This window comes from Dipodomys merriami, unplaced genomic scaffold (genome assembly GCF_024711535.1).
Source record: "Dipodomys merriami isolate MVZ:Mamm:240054 unplaced genomic scaffold, mDipMer1.0.p SCAF_19, whole genome shotgun sequence".
NCBI lineage: Eukaryota > Metazoa > Chordata > Mammalia > Rodentia > Heteromyidae > Dipodomys > Dipodomys merriami.
Genome location: NW_027203270.1, coordinates 15,121,352 through 15,142,611, shown reverse-complemented (window position 1 = coordinate 15,142,611; position 21,260 = coordinate 15,121,352). Strand labels below are relative to the sequence as shown.

The window sequence follows — 21,260 nt, the reverse complement described above, 5'->3', positions numbered from 1 at the left end:
CACAGTACACATCCACCATCGCTCGCTTACTTACTTTACAGATACAGTTCCGGCTCTTTACACACCCAGAAGGAGCCGTCTGAACTTAACACAATCCCTCAAAAAAAAAAAAAATCTTCAAGATACCACAAAACACAGCTATATTCAAAAGCCACATTCTCTCTCCTGCTACGCTGCCCACAAAGTCATTCCCAGCTTGTCTAAATGTCCCCACTGGGGCAGAGCAAAGCCTTGGGAATGCTAACGTACATTTAAAATTTACATTCACCACTAAGTGACATGACAAAATCAGATGAAAATCCACTTTTGCCAATAAAGGCTGCATAATTTGATTTTTTTTTTTTTGCAAGGCACTATTGGTTGCTGTGCACATGACTAAGGAGGCTGTGGGGTTCTGGAGTGTTCCTCTGCCCATTTTATTGGGTCCCTGCTAAGCTGAACCTGGGTAAATTGGAACCATGAAGCCAGCTATGACTCTAACAGCTTGTGTCCATTGGTCAGGGACACAACATGGCAGACGTTGTGGTCAGTGGGGAACTGAGGACAGTGTGGCCTGAGGACTCTGGCATCTTTTTTTATCCATTGTGGAACTTGAACTCGGGGCCTGTGTGCTGACCCTGAGCTTTTGTGCTCCAGGCTAGTACTCTACCACTTGAGCCATGACACCACTTCTGGCTTTCTGGGCTCTGTCACTTTTAAGTGAGAACACTTCTCATTCCACAGCTTTCTGGTAGCAAAATTCCCTGCAGTGGGTCCTGGTGACCCAGGAAGCTCTCGGCTCCACTTTCAGGACTGATGAAGCCATCACAGAAAGCCACAGATACAGCGGGAGGCTGTCCAGAATGACCTGACACTGCTTGGGTGTAGTCAAAGGACATATGTATGGTTTGTTCTTTTCAATATTGGAAGGGGGTAAAAAACAAATCCATCTGACTTTTTCTTTCCTCCAGCATCACAGGGTTGGCAGATTCTAAGAAGCATGGGCGGGGATGGGGCCAGGCCTGGGTGGTGGGGTGATGATGGGGGATAGTGGGCAGGGAGCAGCCTGGTGTGCCACAACCACTTGGCTCTGGCTGTGTTGTTGGAGCTGCGTGGTCTAACCTATACAATGGCTAGGGGACCTCATGGGTTCATGGCTGACTCTGTGATGGCCATTTCTATGTCCACGGTGGTAGAAATGTCCAAGAAGGTGAAGTTTGGATTGTGACATCATTCCACTGCATTGTGGCTTCACACGGGGGTGGGGAGAGGGGAAAGGGGACTAAACCAGATTCTTTGCCTTCTGGCTGAAACCCAATTCTCCCACCATTTGGTCACCACCCAAGCCTTAGGAATCAATCCATCCGGACTCAGTTTGTGCGGGCAACCGTGATGACTGGGTCGCGGGAGCATAGGCCACCGCCACCGCCGCCGCCTCCTCCCGAGGGCCACGGGGCTTCAGCGGGAAGTCCAGAGTGGAAACCTTCCTCATGGAGTTCCAGAAAGTGTTTTTCCAAAGCATCCTTTTAAAATGCCATTTCTCTCCAAAAGAGCCCTCCACTACATTTTGACTTAGGAAAAAAAAAAAAAAAAACTCTAGGAAAGTATTGTGAAACCCCAAAATACCTATCAAGAGAGTTCCTCCAGCCTGCGGAGACATTAACCAGATGCCAAGCACGCAAAGGCTCTTCCAGAGCCACGCCTGGAACCAGCCTAACCTGGAACCAGACAGAAGCCACCAGCTCCCAAACTGGCCATCCGGCATCTCCCCCCCTCCCCCACATCCCCACCCCCCAACCCAAAGCAGACAAGAACAGGGCGAACTTTCCTTCTTAAAAGCATCTCATATTGTGGTTTGGGCTTTTCTTTCCCCTCCCCTCTCCTTTTTTTTTTTTTTCAGTATCATGAAAATGATCTCGAGAAATTCCAAGAGTTTTGGTTAACAGGAAATTCAAATGGAAGTGGAAATAAAAATGAAATGGAATTCGGCTTTCCCCAGATTGAACACATATGGGGGTCATAGCATACTGAGTTCACTCCACTCTTGAAAGCAGCAAAGAGACCCAGGGCTGAAATTTCTTACAGTTGACTTGTTTCCACCCTGTGGCGTCTCCACTGCGGGGCTGTGTGTGCTCTTCCTCACACTCACACTGGCTGCCAGAGCGCCAGCGCACCTCCACCCTCCCTCCTCCACACAGCGCCACTGTCCTTTCCCTCTGGTCCTCATTGACTTTCCTCAATGAAGAAAGCACAGCAACCAACCAGGAAATGTACTGCTGGTAAAAAGCGATTGGAAAATGCAAAACCCAGACCGAGTCTCTCCGTAATGATAAGATGCAGTGATTTTCTTCTCCCCTCTGCCCCCCCATCGGCTGGATTTAGAGGTATCTCCAGGTTAGACTTCTGTGGGACTGGGATTGGAATAACACAAGAGCAACGCTGCCCAACTTGCCCCTGGCTGGTCTGGGGAGGGCAAGTCAGCAGTCATCCGAGAGGCCGTCGCTGCCCAGGAACTCTGCGGCCTCGAGCTCCACGCTGGACAAAAACCTCCTCAGCTTCTTGTGGCTGTTGTAATCCAGGGTGGTGGTGTAGATGGTCTTGGGGTACTTGGGGTAGATGATGGTGGTGCTGAGGAAGCGCATGGGCTTGTGGCAGGGCTCGAAGCGCACCTCGGCCTTGTAGTTACGCCATGTGCAGTTGGGGATACAGGTGACCGTCTGGCTGCAGGAGGCCACTGCCAGGCCCAAGGGCAGCTGCACGTGGTCGATGAAGTGCCGCTCAGAGTCGTACTTGACCAAGGACGTGTACCTGGAGGGGAGACACAGGCAGCATGAGGCTGCTCCTCGCAGCTAGGAAGCCCAGGGACCTGCCTGTGACTGTTTGGTTTTGTTTGTTTTGTGCCAGTACTGGAGGCTTGAACTCAGAACCTAGGTGTATTTTTTAGCTTTGTCAGGCAAAGCTGGCACACTATCACTTAAACCACAGCTCCACTTCTGGCTTTTTTGATAGTTCATTGGAGATAAAGAGTCTCGTGGAAATTCCTGTGTAGGCTGGGTTCGAACCATGACCCTCAGATCTTGGCCTCCTGAGTAGCTAGGATTACAAACGTGACCCTGTGGCTCTGGCTATGACTTTAACTCCCTCCTGGGATATAAATACCGAGCTGTGGCTATACAGAGAGAAGCAGCAGAGAGACTTTATGAAGTCTCTTATTCTGGGCCAGGCAGAATATTCTAAGCACTTTACCCAGAAGATCTAACTTAATTTCCCTCACAAAAATGGGAGCAGGAAAGGGAAATGCAGAGATGAAGGTCAGGGTGCTACGGAGTGGTAGGTCCAGGACTGATCATATGCAGTGCTGGGGATCCAACCCAAGGCCTGGCACATGCTAGGCAAATGCTCTACCACTGAGCCACACCCTTAGCCCAAAGCTGGGACAAGATTCCCACTGCAGGCTGCAGATGCTGGATTTGCTTCTGATTACATAAACCAGGAGCCTTTAAGTCAAGTGGCTTAAACTGTCCTGGCCTCAGTTTCCTCTTTCTGTAAAGGGTGCCCAATAATAAAGGGGCAGAATGTCAACACACAGCAAGTGCTGTCATCTACAACGTAACAGTGTTCTAGTTAATGATGGGCGGTGTACGGTTACATAGCCTAGTTACATCTCAGCCTTCTTAGTGTGTGTAAGAACATTCCATGCAATAATAAAAATGTCTACCTTTCCCTAACATGCCTGTGGTGGAGCAAGAATGACTGTAACCCTTGAACTCAGGGCCTGTGCTCCATCGCTGAGCTGTTTTGCTCAAGGCTAGCACTCTACCACTTTGAGACACAACGCCACTTCCAGGTTTTTGGAGGTTCATTGGTGATAAGAGTCTCACAGACTTTTCTGCCCAGGTTGGCTTTGAACTGTGAGCCTCAGCTCTCAGCCTCCTGAGTAGCTAGGATTACAGGTGTGAGCCACTGGCACCTGGAGGAGGAAAACCCCAAGACTTCTGATTGCTGGTTCTGGGAACTTGGCTATATTAGATCCCAGTATTTGGTCCAGCTTGACCTTTGCTTTAGAAACCACCAGGTACTCAGGGACCTGAGCAAAAGCTTGATTACAGTGTTGATATTCATAAAATAAGCTCCCATTTATATTTATCTATGACTTTACCTTTAAAATGTTTTTTGTTATTATAAAGATGATGTACAGAGAGGTTACAGTTACCTAAGTCAGGCAATGAGTGTATTTCTTTTCGGACAATGTCACTCCTTCCCTCGCTCTCTCCCAGTTTTTCCCTCCCATCCACACCCACTAGTTGTATAGTTCATTTTCAATATAGTGTCTAGTGAGTGCCACTGCTGCATTTGTTTACCCTTAGTCCCTCCATTTCTTTGTCTCCCCTTATACTCCCAAAATCAGATAAATAAACAAACAACACCAAAAAAATGAAAACAGCAACAAAGAAAAAAAGCCTCTTGTTTCCATTTCCTGGAGTATTATTAAATTCCTTTTTGGAGTTTTTTTTTGTCTGTCATGGGGCTTGAACTCTGGGTCTGGGCACTGTCCCTCAGCTCTTCAGCTCAAGGTGGATGCTCTACCACTTCAGCCACAGTGACACTTCTGGTTTTCTGGTGGTTTACTGTATAGTTTTGGTTTTGTTTTGTTTTGTTTTGTTTTTTTTTGGGGGGGGGGTCTGGTCGTAGGGCCTGAACTCTGGGCCTGGGCGCTGTCCCTCAGCTCTTCAGCTTCAGGCTAGCGCTCTACCACTTGAGCCACAGCGCCACTTCCATCTTTTTTCTTTTTGCTTATGTGGTGCTGAGGAATCGAACCCAGGGCCTCATTCATGCAAGGCAAGCACTCTACCACAGATGCACCTTCCCAGCCCTCTGGTGGTTTACTGTAAATAAGAGTCTCATGGACTCCTGCCCAGGTTGGCTTTGAATCATGATTCTCAGATCTCAGCCTCCTGAGTAGCTAGGATTATAGGCATGAGCCACTGGTGCCCAGCTTTTTTGGGGGGGAGGAGTAATATTTTTTATGGAAGTAAAGTGTTTACTTCTCTACATGTATTATTGTTATTATTTTTACAACTTCAAAGACACTAATATATATATATGTATTACCTAAAAAAAAAAACAAAAAAACTACCAAGCCAGGAACTGGTGGCTCTCATACCTGTAATCCTAGCTACTCAGGAAGCTAAGATCTAAGAATCCAGGTTTAAAGCCAGCCCAGGGAAGTCTATAAGACTATTATCTTCAATTAATCACACCAAAAAGCCAGAAATGGAGTGGTGGCTCAAGTACTATAGCACTAGTTTTGAGTGAAAACCTAAGGAAGAATGCCAAGCCCTGAGTTTGAGTTCAAGCCCTAGTACTGACACAAAAAATTTTTTAAAGAACTGCACCTGGCAGCCCCTGGCCATGGGTGGGAGAGCGAGGGGCAGCGTTCTCTGTGAACTGGATAGAAATGCCTCCGCTCTCCCTGGACAAGCAGCAAAGAGGCTGTTGGAACTAATGTCATGAAGTCACATCCTACTTTGTTGGAAACACAAACTTCACAAGAATCAAGGCTTAACTGCTCACCTCAGCAGAGCGACACATTTTTTACTGATCCACATCAAAGAGCCTTTTTTTGCTAACCAACTGCAACTCCTGCTTCAAAACCCCCCAGACACCAAAAGTGAAATCCTTGCTCCAAAAGTCAGATCTTTAACAGAGCCTCTCCATGACTCTTTGCCCTGAGAGTCCTGCATGAGCTCATGCCCAGAGGAAGAAGACTGGTACTTGCTCATCCACACACAGCATGAAACAGCCCACAGCACCTTGAAGAGGGGGACCCAGACAGCAACTCCTGGAAAGAGGAAGCCATATTCCACACCGGTTCTAGCATCCCAGGGCCACTGTATGTGAAGTGCCTAAGGCACTTTGCATAACTTTATGTATCCCAGGAGCTCATTTGTATTTCAAAACCAGTGTTTACATATTTAATTGGTTAGGGAAAAAATATCTACCATATGGTTAATAATCTTTGGTATATTTTCACAATGAACTAAGTTAAAAAATAATTGTCTGTTTTTTTTTTTTAAGTGAAAATGTAAGAAATCAACTCAGGGACTGCTGTATTTACCTTACTTCCTTCGGTGGTAAGGGGTTAAACTCAATTCCTTCACCAAAAGACAGGGGACAGAGCCTTGGTGAGTAGCCAGCAGCCAGGACATGGGGGAGAGATGCTGGGTTCTTCTAGGACAGAGAAGAAGGTGGTTAGAATACCTCACTTGGACCTGGGCCCCCTTATCCTGAATCCGCTGGAGTACAACTTTGAACAGCAAGCCAGGAGGTCTGTGTTCAAATGTCAGGCCCATCCTGAATGCTCAGTACCCTTAGAAGTCATGCCATGCACTGGGACCTCCTCTACACACTCTTCTGTGTGGTTTTGTGAACGGCAGAATAGAGGAAACAGACGCATGACACACCAGGATGGTGGCCAGAGCCAGGGGCCCTATGCCACAGTGACCATGCAGCCAGAGAAGCACAAACCCCAGCTTAACTCTCTGGAACCTTCCAATATACAGCATCCCCTCTGACACTGTCTCGGCAACAGTCTAGAAAGACAAACGAAAAGAAGAAAAGAAGAGGAGTGAAGGGAAGGAAAGAGAAGGGGAAGATGCCACCAGGGATTTTATTTCACTAAGGGTTCACTCCCATGAATCCTTTGCTTCTGGGGTCCTAAGAGCCCCAACCACCCTCAACAGAGAAACCCTTCCATTTGCTATGGAGCATTGAAATTTTCTTCATGTCTCCTCCACTATCCTGAAAACTCAGACACTGGGGTGCAGCCTCCTGAAGGGGGACTATCTCCAGTTTGCACTGATTCATCAGGAGACAGTTCCATCCCAGGCACCCAGTTTGCTAAACTCAGAGCTTCCGTGTTCCGGATGCGAAGCTAAGTACAATGCAGAGTAACCTCAGCAGCAGCTGGTTTTTTTTTTTAGAATCTGTTATTTTCTTTACCTAATTTGAGAGAAGGATCTACACGTGGGCCAGGGTGTAGAGGTGGCAGTCTTACCCCTAGGTCTGCCAGGACAGGAGAGGTAAGCATTTCTAGGAAGTTGGCTCTGAGACCCTCATTCTGCGAGGCCACATCAAGCGGGGCTGCAGGGTACAAATGTGCAAAAGCCAGAGAGGACCAAGAAAGGGAGAAGTGAAGAGCTGTCAAGGTTCAGCTCCTACAGTCAACAAGCCCAGGCTGGGAAGAGTGTGGGTTCAAAATAAGGTCAAGGTTGGCAGTAGTGACTCGTGTTTATAATCCTGGCTATTCAGGAAGTGAAGATCCAGAAGCTGGAGTTCAAAACCAGCTCAGGCAGAAAACTTTATGACACTCCATCTCCAAAATAACCACCAAAAAAAAAAAGCAAGACTGGAGGCATGGCCTAAGTGATCAAATACCAGCTGAGTAGCTAACCAAGCAAGCATGATGTCCAGAAGAAAAAGAAAAACAAAGCTGGGCATTGGTGGCTCATGCCTGTAATCTTAACTACTCAGGAAGCTAACATCTAAGGATGGAGGTTCAAAGCCAGCCAGGGCAGGAAAAATCCATGAGACTCTTATCTCCAATTAACTACTAAAAGATTGGAAATGGCACTGTGGCTCAAAGTGATAGAGCGCTAGCTTTGAGCACAAAAGTTCAGGAACAGTGCCCAGGCCCTGAGTTCAAGCCCCAGGACCAGCACCAAAAAAAAGTTCATAGAGAATATGTGTGTGTGTGTGTGTGTGTGTGTGTGTGTGTGTTTTAAGATGTGGGCACTGGCTGCTTACAAACCTTCTGGAAACAGTCTTCAAATACTGACAGTGGGCCCTGCTCTGCCCTTGGCTGTATGGCTGCCAGACACTCCCCAGTGGCAGAAGCACCTCCCACAGAGTCCTAATGGCTTTGGGCTGGAGGTGTCTGCTCTCTAACATGCACCCAGCAACCTTCTCCCAGGTATCCACGCAAGCATGTGCTGCCCTTGTTCTGTCTTATTTTCCCATCAGACACATCCTTGAGTGCCCACCTGGCTGCAGGTGAAAGATGGGGAAGCTTGTGTTATAACAGGATCATGTATGAGAGGCCACTGAGGAATAAAGCCATGGCTCTGGGAAGGATGCTTCCCAGAGGAGGGGATAAGAGTTGGGCATAGAAGGGCTGGAGTTGGGGTTGGAGGCAGAGCTTAGGTGGTAGAGCGAAAGCATCAGATACAGACTTTGAATCCCAGTCTTGAAGCAGGAAAAAAATGAAGGGGAAGGAGAAGGAGGAGGAGGAGGAGGACTAGAGTAAGGGGTTATGTGCCCGCCAGGTGGAAGAGGGAATGTTGGAAGCGCCCATGGTCTGAGGTCAGGGCAGGTGGAAGATGAGACTAGAAAGGGTGATTCAGGCGCTCTGAAGGCCAAGCAGAAGCCAGTAGGGTCTTGGAATGGAAACAAGAGGTAACAGTGCCTGTTGAGAGACAGCGTCAGTTGGTCATGAAGGCCAGGTACCCTCAAAGCTCCAAGGTGGGTCCTTAGGAACCTGTTGCCCCTGAACACATCACCCTAGGTGGGCGGGCAGTCCACAGCTGCCCTCAGCCCGAATGCTGCTGCGTTTTGTCTGTAGACAGGATGTGGCTTCCCCAGAACTCTACTTAAAGGCAACACAGAGTTGGTAGGTTTTTTTTTTTCTTTAAATACGTTTTATTTAAAGAAAAAAAAAAGAGTAGCATATTAAAAGTTACGGTCCTCTGAACTCTTCACCCTCCCTAATTAAGTTCAGGGTGAGTTGTTCAGGATTAGGGGAGTACAAGGAGGGGGGGATGGGGTGGGCTGGAGGCTTATGGAGTGGCTCCCCTGGGCCTAGAAGGCTGGCTGGGTTTGCTCTGAATCGGGGAGCCCAGAGCACACCCGGCTCCCGGGATGGGATCGGGCAGGAGGAGGCCGCCGGGGGGAGCGGCCGCTGGCCACGGGCAGGGCCGGAGGGCGTCGGGCCTACCGTCAGTCGTCAGCCCCGGGGGCACTGGGGTTCCCGGTCGGCGTCCCGCCCTGCCACGGCAGGAATGTGGTGGAGCCGCAGGCTGGCAGCCCCCGGTGGGGGGGAGACGGCGGCTCGCCTCTCTCCCGGGGCTCCCGCGCCTCCCAGGCGATGACAATTTTCCAGCCACCGGCTCCAGCTGGCCAGGCTCTCCCGGGCGGCGCTCCCGCCCCGGGCTCCCGGCGACAGCCACGCCAACCCGACGGGCGGGTGGCAGCGCCGACGGCGGGACCCGGAGGCGGCGGCGTGCGATGGTCTCCCCGCCCCCCCACCCTCCCGACCCCGGAGCCCCGCAGCCCGAGGGAAGGAATCACGCAGGGCCACTCACCTGGGCCGCGGAGGTCGCCGCCACGTCGGGTTCCAGCGCTCCGGGGACGGGCGCGCGGTCCCCGGTGCCGCCGCCGCCGCCGCCCGCGGCCGCCGTGAGCCCCCAGTGGCTGGGGCTGGGGCTGGGGGGCAGCCCCGAGTCCGGGCTGTCTAGGATGCCGTCTCCCTTTTTCTTCGTGTCCACCAGCTCGGGGACATCCTGCAGGCTCAGCCGGCCCACCATGGTGGTGCGAGTAGGCTGGGGCCCTCAGGCAGCCGGTACTGGGGGTCGCGGGCGATCGTGGGCAGCGAGGGCCCGCTGCCCTCCCCGCCACCCTCCCTGCCCGCAGCCCGCTCGCGGCCCGGGGACTCGGAGGCCGCTGCGCTCCGGCCCCGCCCCGGCCGTCCTGGCCCCGCCCCGTCTCCGCCTAGGCCCCGCCCCGCCCGTCCTGACCACGCCGCGGGGCCGAGCGCCAGGGGCCGCTGCGCTCCCGCCGTGCGCCGCCGAGCCCGCCCCGGGCCGCCGATCGCCCTGCGCTAGGGGCGCCGGGAGAGCCTCGCAGCTGGTGCGCCCGGCGCCCTGGCCCTACTTTCAGCCCCTCACCCCGATCGAGTGGGGGGCGTGAGGATCCTGCTCGCACCCGAGCTCGGGGGGGGGGTGGGCGCGCTTGACCTCTTACTGTCCCCGCGGTGCCCGGGAGGCGCTAATATAACTCCAGACCCGGGACGGTCCAAGAGAGCCCGAGCCGAGTCCCGGGCTGCTGAGGCCTGGGGGAGCGAGCAAACAACTGGAAATTATTAATAGTTAATGCGCTTCGTATGGCTCCAGCCGCCTGTTGGCGCGGCGGGGCGGGCTCTGGTCTGGCTCTCACGTCTGTCCCCGAGGACAGACGGCCTACTTGTAACTCCGTGAGGCTCCCGGGGACGGGACGCCAGTCGTTCCCTCGTCCCCGGTGCTTGGCTGAACAGGCTGTGGCCACATCGGGCAGGAAGTTCTGCGGGGGCGCAGACTCGGCTTCCAAGACGGTCTAGCTCAGGGGGCTGCCCACAGGCTTGCTCAAGTGCCAGGGCACCCCTCCTTCCAGTGAGGGTCACAGCTTTTCACTCACAGGAACTTTCCACCCTGTGCCCCACCCCGGCGGGAGGGGAGAAGCTGGAGACTTTCTTTAAAAAAAAAAAAAAGAAAGAAAGAAAGAAAGAAAAAGCCCTTCCTGAGCCACAACTCCATGTTTGCGGCTGTAAGGCTGAGATCTTCCCAGATCCAGTGTTCCAGGATCAACAGCAAGTGTGCAGAGTCGCCACGTGTCTTCCCCTGGAGGGAGGGGAAGGGAGAGGGTGCTCAGCTGGGGACTTAGAGCTGGTGCTTCCCCCAGATCTACACAGCAGGTACCCACTCTAAGAAGGTGTCCTACTCTGGGCCCGGGTGGAGGGGCGGGGGGGGGGGGAATGGCTTCCCTGCTAGACAAAAGGTAGGCTCTATGTCCCGCACACAATGGTAGCCCCATCCACATACTTGCAGAGATGAAGGGTATTTACCTTACTTAGGGCAGACCTGTTAAATTTAGAGCAGGCAGAAATTTAGAGCGGGCAGATTTGCTGGCAAAGTCCACTCCTTCTTCCTCTCCCCGTTTCACTTTCAGATAAGGAAACAGAGGGACTTATTCCAAGTCACATAGCTTGGAGGTAGGCACGGGCGGCTCACACCTCTAATTCTAGCTGGTTAGGAGTCTGAGATCTGAGATTCATGGTTCCAAGCCAGTCTGATTGAGAGACTCTAATTTCCAATTAACCTCCAAAAAGCCAGAAGAGGAGGTGTGACTCAAGTGATTGAGCTCCAGGCTTGAGTGGAAAAAGGTCAGTAAGCTGGTCCCGAGTTCAAGCCCTGGTACCTGTGCACACACAAGTCATAAAGCTGGTACCAGGCATCTTGTTATGAACAGGAAGCCTGGCACATCCCTTCTACAGACAATGAAGCCGGGTTGCGTGCCTGTGGCCTGGTAGGTTGTTCATTTATTTAGGACATGTGGGAATAGTTTACAAAACCCACACTGTACAGTCCTGGACAAATGGCTAGTGCAAGGACATCTATGCTGCCACACTTGCTTGTTCCTGTGAAACCCACTGTCTGCACATGCTAGGGCAAGCGTGACCCAGAGCATCACAGGAGGGATTGCTCTCTTTTCTGGGCTTGTGAAAGATAATCTGTCAACAATAGGAGACATTTCAAGGCAGATCATGAGAAATCTTTCCCCAGTCTGGTCAAAGTAGGAAAGAAAGATGGCAGCTGCTTCAAAGAAATGGCTTGTTGGATGCTGGTGACTCACGCCTGTAATCCTGGCTACTCAGGAGGCTGAGATCTGAGTATCGTGGTTAAAAGCCAGCCCAGGCAGGAAAGGCCAGGAAACTCTTATCTCCAATAAATCACCAGAAAACTGGAAGTAGTGCTGTAGCTCAAGTGGTAGAACGCTAGCCTTGAGCTGAAGAGCTGAGGGACAGCGCCCAGGCCCAGAGTTCAAGCCCCATGACCAACAACAACAAAAAAAGGAAAAGAAAAGAAAAGGCTTTTTGGTTCAAGATTCATTACCCCAGAAGAGATAGAGGGGAGATTGAGGAAATCCAGCATGCTAGCCAGAGAATCCATGGAGATATCAAAGCTGCCAACATGGGATGGAGGTGTGGCTGAAGTGGTTAGGTGCCAGCCTAGAAAGAGGGAGCCCCTGACTTCAAACCCCAGTACCACTAAAGTAAGTGAATAAATAACATCAACCAACCTAAACTATGATTGCAGGTGTGACCACCAGTGCCCAGCCACTCTACATCTTATTCCAAGCATCCAAAGGATGTTGCTTTAAAAATTCTAAGGAAGGCTTGGGGAGGCTGAGATTGAGAGGACTGTGGTTCAGGCCTTCCTAGGCAAAAAGTTACAGTTTGGAAGATCCCATTTCAACAAGACAAAGCCAGGCCAGGAAGTATAGGAAGGAAATATAAAGAGGAAAATCGTGGTCCAGACTAGCCCAAGCACAGAGCAAGATCCTATCTCAAAAATGAGAGGAAAAAGGGCTTCTGAAGGCATGACTCAAGCTGTAGAGTTCTTGCCTCACAAGCCTGAGTTCAAAACTCCAGGACTGGGGAAGAAGGGGAAACTTGTTAAAGGTGCCAGATTCTCTCACAATCCTCTCTGGCCCTTTTTGGATAGGAACAGCTGGGGTTCCCCTGGAAATCATGGATGAATTATGCAAAACAAGCAGAGCCAAGGGAGACTATGGAGCCTGAGTAAAGTCTGGCCTCTTCTCAAAGCTGTCTTTTCAGAGTAGGGCTACGGTCCCCCAGCCTGGATCATAGAGACACTGCAGGGACACAATGTCCTCAGAGGACTTGGCCTCCGGCCTGAGGCTTCTCCAGGCAGGGGCTGAGGAACGAAAACTACCTACCAATGGATGCCAATCCTTTTTTTCTGCATTGAATTAAGCTGATGCCCAAATGAGAGTTAAGTTAGTGCCTCTGCTAGGGGCTGCTTATGTTAGTAGAACAATCAGTTTCAGTAAAGCCAGCCAGCCAGTGGATTAAAAACACTCCTGGGCATAGGGTGCCAGTGGCTCACACCAGTAATCCTAGCTACTCAGGAAGCTGAGATCTGAGGATCACAGTTCAAAGCCAGCCTGGGCAGGAAAGCCTGTGAGATTCTTATCTTCAATAAACCACCAGAAAACGGGAAGTGGCACTGTGGCTCAAGTGGTAGAATGCTAGCCTTAAGCTGAAAAGCTGAGGGATAGGACCCAGGCCCAGAGTTCAAGCACCAAGACAAAAAAAAAAAAAAAAAAAAAATCCTGGGCAAAGCTTACTGGCTCCTGCCGATACCCATGGCACCTTGCAGCTCCCAGCCTCTGAGTCCCACATCTTTCTGCAGTCCATGGGTCAGAGGACTTGCCTCAGTGTTTAATCAGGTCCTGTCAACCAAAGGCTAAAAAACACAAAACAGAACTTGGCTGGGCTCTGGTGGATTATGTGCTTAATTACAGCTACTCAGGAGGCTGAGATCTGAGGATTGTGGTTAAATGTCAGCCCAGCCAGACAAATTCAAGCCTCTTATCTCCCGTTAACCAGCAAAAAACTGGAAGAGGAAGTGTGGCTTGGCTCAAGTGGCAAAGTTCCAGCCTTAAGCAGGAAAGCCAGACAAGGGCAAGAGGTCCTGATTTCAAACCCTATGACCAGCACGTATGCACATGCACGCACACAAACACAAACAAACCCCGAATCACAAAATGAAAACCCCCAAATAACCCAGAACTTCATTTTATCCCTTAAGTATTTGAAGATTAAACTTAAGATTTTTCAAAGAACATTGAAAGGGACCTGCCACATCCAATAAAGAAGGGAACCAAATAATAGTAAAAATTAAAAAAAAAGATATACTCTAACCCAGCATGGCCCACAAGAGTGGGGTGCATTCATGTTGGTAAGTTAATGACCTTGAGCCTTTGGTTCTCACAAGGGGATACCAAAATCCTTGCTTGGCAGTTTCCGACCTAAGCAAGCTAGATGCATCAAGCGGCTCCTTTTCCTGGGAGATCACCAGTTTGGTTGGAGAGATGGGGTCTGCCCAAGGCCAGTTGGCAGCACTAACCCAGTGCAGCTGATATGGGGGTCAAACCACTGTGCTCTGGCTTCCCCTCATTTGTAGGCTAAGGACTGATTCTCCCAAATGCTTCCTGCTTACACAGAGAAGGGCCTTCCTCGGCCTCTGTAAAATAAAACCAGATGGGATTTTACAAAGAGCTGGGGCACATGGCCTCTTTGGAATCGCATCAATGCACTTGTAGTCCTGGCTCCGTTCTGCATATCCAGACTGGACAGAGACTTGCAAGCCAGAAAAACAGCTTATGGTTGAGTAACTAGAGTTCAGCCTTTCTTGACTCCTTGGGTGAAAGGCATGATAGAAGGGTGTGCTGTCATTATCCCTAGAGAACAAATGGCAGGTCTGGGAGACCACACGCCAAAGGCAGTGTTGAGGGTCTCCATGGTTGCTTTAGGATTTGGGTCGCAGGGACTGCCTTGGAATGGGTGGAGAATGGGAGTCCTTGAAGCAGCCAGGCAGCGGCACAAGTGACAATTGACCTGCTATGTCCTTCCTGGGAGCTTCAGTCTCTTAGGACATTCAGTCTATTAGGACTGCCTAACTCTTCCCTGACTGCCGAGTCGAGGCAGAATTTGCACAGCAGGCTGTGTGGATTTTTATTTTTATTTTTTATTTTTGTAGCTGTGCATAGCCTGGAGCTTCTGGTTTTTGCTGAGGATACGATCACAGGTCTCTACAGATTTTTTTTTTCCAGTTTAGAGCCTTACTGAAAATTAGCTGGGGTTGGAGAAGAACTTGGCATGAAAAGCATTAACAATGAAGGGAAGACAACTGGAGTCTTCTGGTTTGGTTTTTATGCTGGTCCTGTAATCCTAGCTACTCAGGAAGATGAGATCTGAGGATCATGGTTCAAAGCCAGCTCAGGCAGGAAAGTCCATGAGACTCTTGCCTCCAATTAACCACTAGAAAACCAGAAGTGGCACTGTGGCTTAAAGTGGGAGAGTTCTAGCTTTGAGTGAAAGAGCTCAGGGACAGAACCCAGGCAAGCTCATGACCACCACCACCACCACCAAGAGTCTTGTGGATTTAGGCTGGCTTTGAATTGTGATCTCAGCTCTCAGCCTCCTGAGAAGCTAGGATTACAAGTGTAAGCCATCAGTGCCTGGCTACTGCTTGTATGTGTGTGTGTGCGCGCACATGCGTGTGTATGTGCACTAGTACTGGCGCTTGGATCCAGGGCCTCACATTCTCACTTGACTTTTTTCCACTTAAGGACGAGGCTCTATCACTTGAGCCACAGCTCTATTTCAGGTTTTTTTTTTACTGGTTATTTGGAAATGAGACTCTCATCGATTTTTCTGTCTAGGTTGGCTTCAAACTGCAATCCTCAGATCTCAGCCTCCTGAGTAGCCAGAATTATGTAGGTATGAGTCACTGACTCATGGCTCCTATTCTCTTTAAAAATGGGAAAACTGTCTTACTAACTCCACATAGCTTGTTTTACCTTCTGGTTATTGATGCATGTGGCTTTTGGGTAATTACTGCTCTAATCTGGTGTTATCTAGGAGGCTTATGTTTTGTGCTGTATACTTATGTTCTGTTCTGTATCCTAGGTTTCCCAATCTAAGATCTCCTGCAATGGTCTAGTCCTTTTACAGTTTCTGGAAACCTAAGAAGTCTTAGCAGTGAACACTGCCCACAATGGAGGGTAAGGACTCCTCATGGCTCACTGTTCCTGAGGCCTGTCTGTCTAGGCAACTGCCTCAGACAACTACTTCCTTCCTTTAGTGCCATGGAGCACAGGACTTCTCTCTCTCTCTCTCTCTCTCTCTCTCTCTCTCTCTCTCTCTCTCTCTCTCTCTTTCTGGTCTGAGATTGGGACTCCAACATAGTACCTGATGCTTTTGCTCATTGGTTAGTCCTCTACCACCAACTGAGCCATGCCTCCATCCCAAGACTTCTCTTTATATAGGGCTGCACTCTCCCAGGTTCTTAGCTGGAAGCCAAGCGATCGCTTCCACTTTAGGAGCACCCTCAAATTGGTGGGGTTTCTTTTCACACTGGAGGCACAGCCCACACTAACAGGGAACTATCAGCCTTAACATTAAAACTTAGGTGCTTTGGTTTTTCTCTCCTCCTTTTGCCTGCAGCCTGTTAAGATCAAGACACATTGTCTTTATGATGAGGACTATATGAAAAAATCTCCCAGGATTTTTTTGTGCTTAAAATTTAAAAGCAGGGGCTAAGAATGTGGCTTAGTGGTTCCTCAGTACCACATAAACAGAAAAAGCTAGAAGTGGCGCTGTGGCTCAAGTGGTAGAGTGCTAGCCTTGAGCAAAAGAAGCTCGGGGACAGTTCCCAGGCCCTGAGTTCAGGCCCCAGGACTGGCAAAAAAATATAAATAAATAAATAAAAAATCAAAGCACATGCAAGGCTTGTAATCCTAATCCTAGCTACTCTCAGGTTGAGATCTGAAGCTCTTGATATGAAGCCAACCTAGATAGCCAAATCCAAGAGCTGCCAGCCTCCAATTTACCAGCAAAAAATTGAAAGTGGAGTTGTGGTCAAGTGGTAGCGCACCAGCCTTGAGCCAAAAAACAAAGAGAAGTGTGAGGCTCCACAACCACACTGGGCATGTGTGCATGCATGTGCATGTGTACATGGGTGCACACACACACAATTTAAAGACACATGTTTAAAAATAAGAAGCAAAACCAAACTAACCCTAAACCAGACTGCTACACTCTTGTGTACACAGCTTTGGATTTCCAGACATACCTCCACTACAGAATTGCAAGAATTGACATATAAGTTCAAAAGCTATGAACTGAAGCTATTATCTCTATACTTGGAGCCTGAGGACAGTGATATAAGACTGTGAGCCTATTGCTGGAGTACAAGGAGAAGGGCTATAGTAGAAAGAACTGGAAAAATACTCCCTTTAATATCAGACTACATCAATAGGTGTAGAAAGCATGACCACTCATCCTTTGCTTTCATGAATGAGCTATGGAGCATGTTCTCTAGGAACCCTGAGTGCAAAAATGCTGTGACTCAACAGACATCGAAATAGGAAGCTTTCTTGCAAGACACAGCCCAGGTTGGGCCACATTTAGTCTTATGCAATGAAAACCAAAGGTGGAACATCTGCCCATGGGGTTTCTACAGATAGTTTGAGAAGCAGGAAGAAACTTTGTGAACAAGTGAGGAGGTGGAGAGTTGGGTTCCCACACCCTGTGAAGGAGAGCAAAACCACCTTGCAGAGTGCATTCAGGCAAGAGCTGGAATATTTTCAACGTGCATGCCCTTCCATCATTGTAAGTGGGAATATACTAACTATTTTAGGAGAGGATCCTGCAAATATATGAGCACAAATAAGCATAGTATTTACAGAAAGATTTTCACCAAGGATAGGAAACCTGTTTGCATATTGACAGGAGGCTGGCAGTCTCAGTTCGTTCATGTTGCTATAACAAAATATCCCAGGCTGGGTAATTCATTAATAACATAAATTTATTTCTCCTAGCTCTAGAGGATCAGTCCAAAATCAGACTGTTGGCAGATTGAATGTCCAGTGAGAACTGCTCACTGCTTCCAAGATGTGCCTTGTTGCCAACTGGTTATTTGCCAGAAGGCCAAGGGGCTGAACAGCTCTTTTCTGTGGTAGTACTGGAGCTTAAACTCAAGGCCTGAGCATTTCCCTTAGCTTTTTAAAATTTCTGCTCTAGGTACTGTCCCTTAGCTTTTATGCTCAAGGCTGATGTTTTATCACTTGAGCCATCGCTGGACTTCTGGCTTTTTGTGGCCAATTGGAGATAAGGGTCTCATAGCTTTTCCTGCCCCTGCTAGCTTTGTATCATAATCTTCAGATCTCAGCCTCCTGAGTAGCTAGGACTATAGGCACGAGCAACCAGTGCCTGGTATAATCTGATCTATAAAACAACATGCAGCCATTTTTTAAAAATATGGGCAAGGGAAGTAGCTTCAGTAGTAGAGCACTTGCCAAGCATATGTGGGGTCTGAGTTCTACACACATGCAAAAGAGTAGATTTGTTGCCGGGTGCCGGTGGCTCACAACTACTAAGCTACTCAGGAGGCTGAGATCTGAGGATCATGGTTCAAAGCCAGCCCCAGAAGGAAAGTCCAAGACTCTTATCTCCAATAAATCACTGGAAAACCATAAGTGCTGCTGTGGCTCAAGCGGTAGAGCGCTCACCTTGAGCTGAACAGTTGGACAGCACCTAGGCCCAGAGTTCAAGCCTTACGACCGACAAAAAAAAAAAGAAAGAAAGAAAGAAAGAAAAAGGGTAGATTTGTTGAGAACAACAATCTCCAAGTATATTGTTAGTGAAGAAAAATATGCTTAATATTGAATACTTTTGCAATGTATTATTCTCCTCCTTCTATACACAGAAAGTATAGGACAGTCAGACCTCTGTTTTTATTTATCTTTTGAGTCCTAGCATTCAAACTCATAGTCTTGTACTTGCTAGGCAGGTACTCTACCATTTGAACTATGCCCTTTGCCCTTGTTTTGTTTTCATTCTTTTTCTAATAGGGTCTCTAATTGATGCCCAGACTTGCCTGGACCATGATCTTCCTCTTTAGAATTGCCACAGCACCCACCTGAGTTACTGGGTTTGAACTGAGTTTGAACCCTGTTTGAACTGATTACTTGTCAGGTGCTCTACCACTTGAGCCATGCCTTCAGCCTCTCATCCCACTTTTTATTGGTTGAGATGGTACCTCATGAATTTTTTTGCCCAGTCTGGCCTTGAATTCGGATCTTCTCCCAATCTCCAGCCTCTCAAGTAGCTAGGATTTTAGGTGTAGGTCTCTGGAACTGAGTAATAATTTTTTTCTGTAAATGATATCATATTGGCTGACAAAAAGTGTCAAGGAATGGCTGCTTCTAAGGTGTTGAGACTTGGAGATTTAGGGAAGGCAAAAGGAGCCGGTACACCCTGAAATGCCACACAGGAATCAACGAGGATCATGCAAGTACACTGACCTCAGAAAGCAGGTTCACAACTCCTGGGATGAAGGAGGCTGGAGTGAGAACAGTAGAAGGCCTTGGCTCTGGAGGGCCTGGCCAAGGGGAAGGCACCAAAGGAAAGGAGAGAGACCAGGAAGTACTGGAGCCAGTGGAGGAAGTCTGGAGTTACAAGGAGAATGTGGGGTGGGGCAGGAGGACTCTGATATTCAGTGAGTGCAAAGGGAAAGGGAGCTTGGCCTCAAGTGCACTAGGAACTTTGAAGATTCAGGAAGGTGTTGGGATGGAAGCTGAATGAAAGGGAAGCTGGAAGGGCAGCAGGCTTCAGGAAGTATGGAAACTCCGATTCACTTCTGCAAGCTGAGGGCAAAAGGAGCTGAGGTCTGAGGAACTGGAGGAGACTCCAGGGGAGGGGAGAGGAACCTGGGGAGCTGAGAGGAGGAAGGACCAGGACAGCCAACCCTTTCATGGCAGGGAGTAAACAAATAACTTTGTCTGAGGCCTGAGTATCCCATTTCTACAATGAAGGGCTTTGACTAAAGTCCCCAAAGCAGAAAACCAACACACCACCAACCCTCTTGTTCCAATTCAGAACTTCCCCACTGGAGCACTGGGGTCTTGCTGTGGTGCTTGGCAAAGGCCTAGTTTATTGACTCTCTTACCCCCAGGCTGTAGAAGGAGGGAGAAGGTACTGGGTACCCACAATCCCCAGACCCATCTTCTCTGCCTACCAGCTCCTCCTACTGACTTGCCCCAGAGGCAACAGAAATGCCCCTTGTTGGTCTGTTTTACATCCTGAAAAGGCTAGAGAGCTTTGCACAGGTGATTGTGTGAAGCCCCAGGTGTACAGGACTTGAAGTTTGGGGGTCTCAAAGGGGGGGAGTCTGAAGGATTGGCTTGCTCCCACCAATCAGGGTACAGTATCTTAGTTCATACACTTGTAACTACCTTGCACAGTCATTACTTGGCAGAGCTCTCCCTAAACCTTCCCAGAGGCCACAAGGCCTGGGCCCAGGGTTACTTTGCATAGCATCTGGGTGACAGTTCAGGTGCTATTTTGTGGAAGGGGTGGTGTACTTCAAATGAGAGGGTGCTCCTTCCTTCCTGCTAAGGCTCCATCCACTGGGGGGAAACAGAACAGAGCTTGCTAATAACAGCCACAGTTTTCAGACTACTGGGGTGCTAGTGGGCTCACCTGGAATTCAGGGGAAAGAGCCTCTACAAAGATTATAGTCTAACTCCACATCAAGAATGTGTATCTTAGCTGTGTGCCAGTGGCTCACACCTGTAATCCTAGCTACTCAGGAGGTTGAGATATAAGGATTGAGGTTTGAAATCAACCTGTGCAGGAAAGTCCATGAGACTTTTATCTAAAGTAGTAGAGTGCCAGCCTTGAGTGAAAAAGCTAAGGACAGTACATAGGCCCCGAGTTCAGCACACAACACTCCTTCCATAACAACATGGCATCACAGCATCAAAGTACAGGTGAGCTGGTGGAGCCCCTGGGTCTCTTGGAATTTCTGTTTAATAAGCATATTTGTTTGAAAATTCTTTGCTGGACCAAATCAAGATTTTGCTATTTTTTGCAACCAAAACAAAGGGAAATAAATTGGATGCTAGGGCAGAAACAAATTATCATCCATAATCTTAAACAAAATATTCTTTACTGAAATAGTTTCGGTGTTCTCACTGACTTGCTTTAAAAGCTAAAAATACACGAATAAAATTCTCATACCTATTCTTTTTATTTTTAATGCCAATACCAGGCCTTGAATCTCAGTTGGGGGCTGGGAAAGTGGCTCAGTGGTAGAGCGCTAGCCTTGCATGCATGAGGCCCTGGGTTCGATTCCCCAGCACCATATACGCAAAAAGAAAAAAAAGCCGGAAGTGGCACTGTGGCTCAAGTGGTAGAGTGCTATCCTTGAGCTGAAGAGCTGAGGGATAGCGTCCAGGCCTAGAGTTCAGGCCCCATGACTGGACCCCCCCCCCAAAAAAAAGAATCTCAGTTGGCCTTTTTTTTGGGGGGGGGAGGGTCAAGTTTTGCATTCTACCACTGGAGCCATAGCTCCACTTTTGGCTTTTTGGTAACTGGAAAGAGTCTCACAGACTTTCCAGCCCAGGCTGGCTTCAAACATCGGTCCTCAGATCTCAGTTTTCAAGTAGCTAGGATTACAGATAGGAGCTACCAGCTTGCAGCTTATCCTGTCTACTTTGCACACGAAGGGTCCCATGTAAAATTTGGTCTCATAAATTTTGAATCTACTGGTGTAGTATAAGGAGCCCAAATACTAGAATGAGACCACCTATGTCAAGTATCCGGGAGGACATGTCACATTAGCCTTGGGTCTTACTTTCTCTCTCTGAGCCTCTAGGTC

The 21,260-nt window shown here is 49.0% G+C and overlaps 1 protein-coding gene across 2 annotated transcripts; it reads right to left on the bottom strand.

Moving 5' to 3' along the window:
- Positions 1-1,803: 1,803 nt before the first annotated feature.
- On the bottom strand, positions 1,804-9,684 carry Rflnb (refilin B). Of its 2 annotated transcripts, none has more exons than XM_070027428.1 (3): positions 9,339-9,684; positions 6,098-6,210; positions 1,804-2,787 (listed from the first exon to the last, which is right to left on the bottom strand). In XM_070027428.1, the coding sequence occupies exons 1-3, from the start codon at positions 9,558-9,560 to the stop codon at positions 2,457-2,459; spliced, it is 666 nt and encodes a 221-aa protein (XP_069883529.1). In that variant the 5' UTR covers positions 9,561-9,684; the 3' UTR covers positions 1,804-2,456. The 2 variants fall into 2 exon arrangements, with proteins under 2 accessions (XP_069883529.1, XP_069883530.1); XM_070027429.1 differs by having other exon boundaries at positions 6,098-6,207.
- Positions 9,685-21,260: the final 11,576 nt, after the last annotated feature.

Coding starts and splice junctions, on each gene's coding strand:
- Rflnb (XM_070027428.1), bottom strand. CDS start 9,560: ATGGTGGGCCGGCTGAGCCTGCAGGATGTCCCCGAGCTGGTGGACACG. Junction 6,211..9,338: donor CGGCGACCTCCGCGGCCCAG/GTGAGTGGCCCT, acceptor TCTCTGTCCTAG/AAGAACCCAGCATCTCTCCC. Junction 2,788..6,097: donor TTACCACCGAAGGAAGTAAG/GTAAATACAGCA, acceptor TCTCCCCTCCAG/GTACACGTCCTTGGTCAAGT.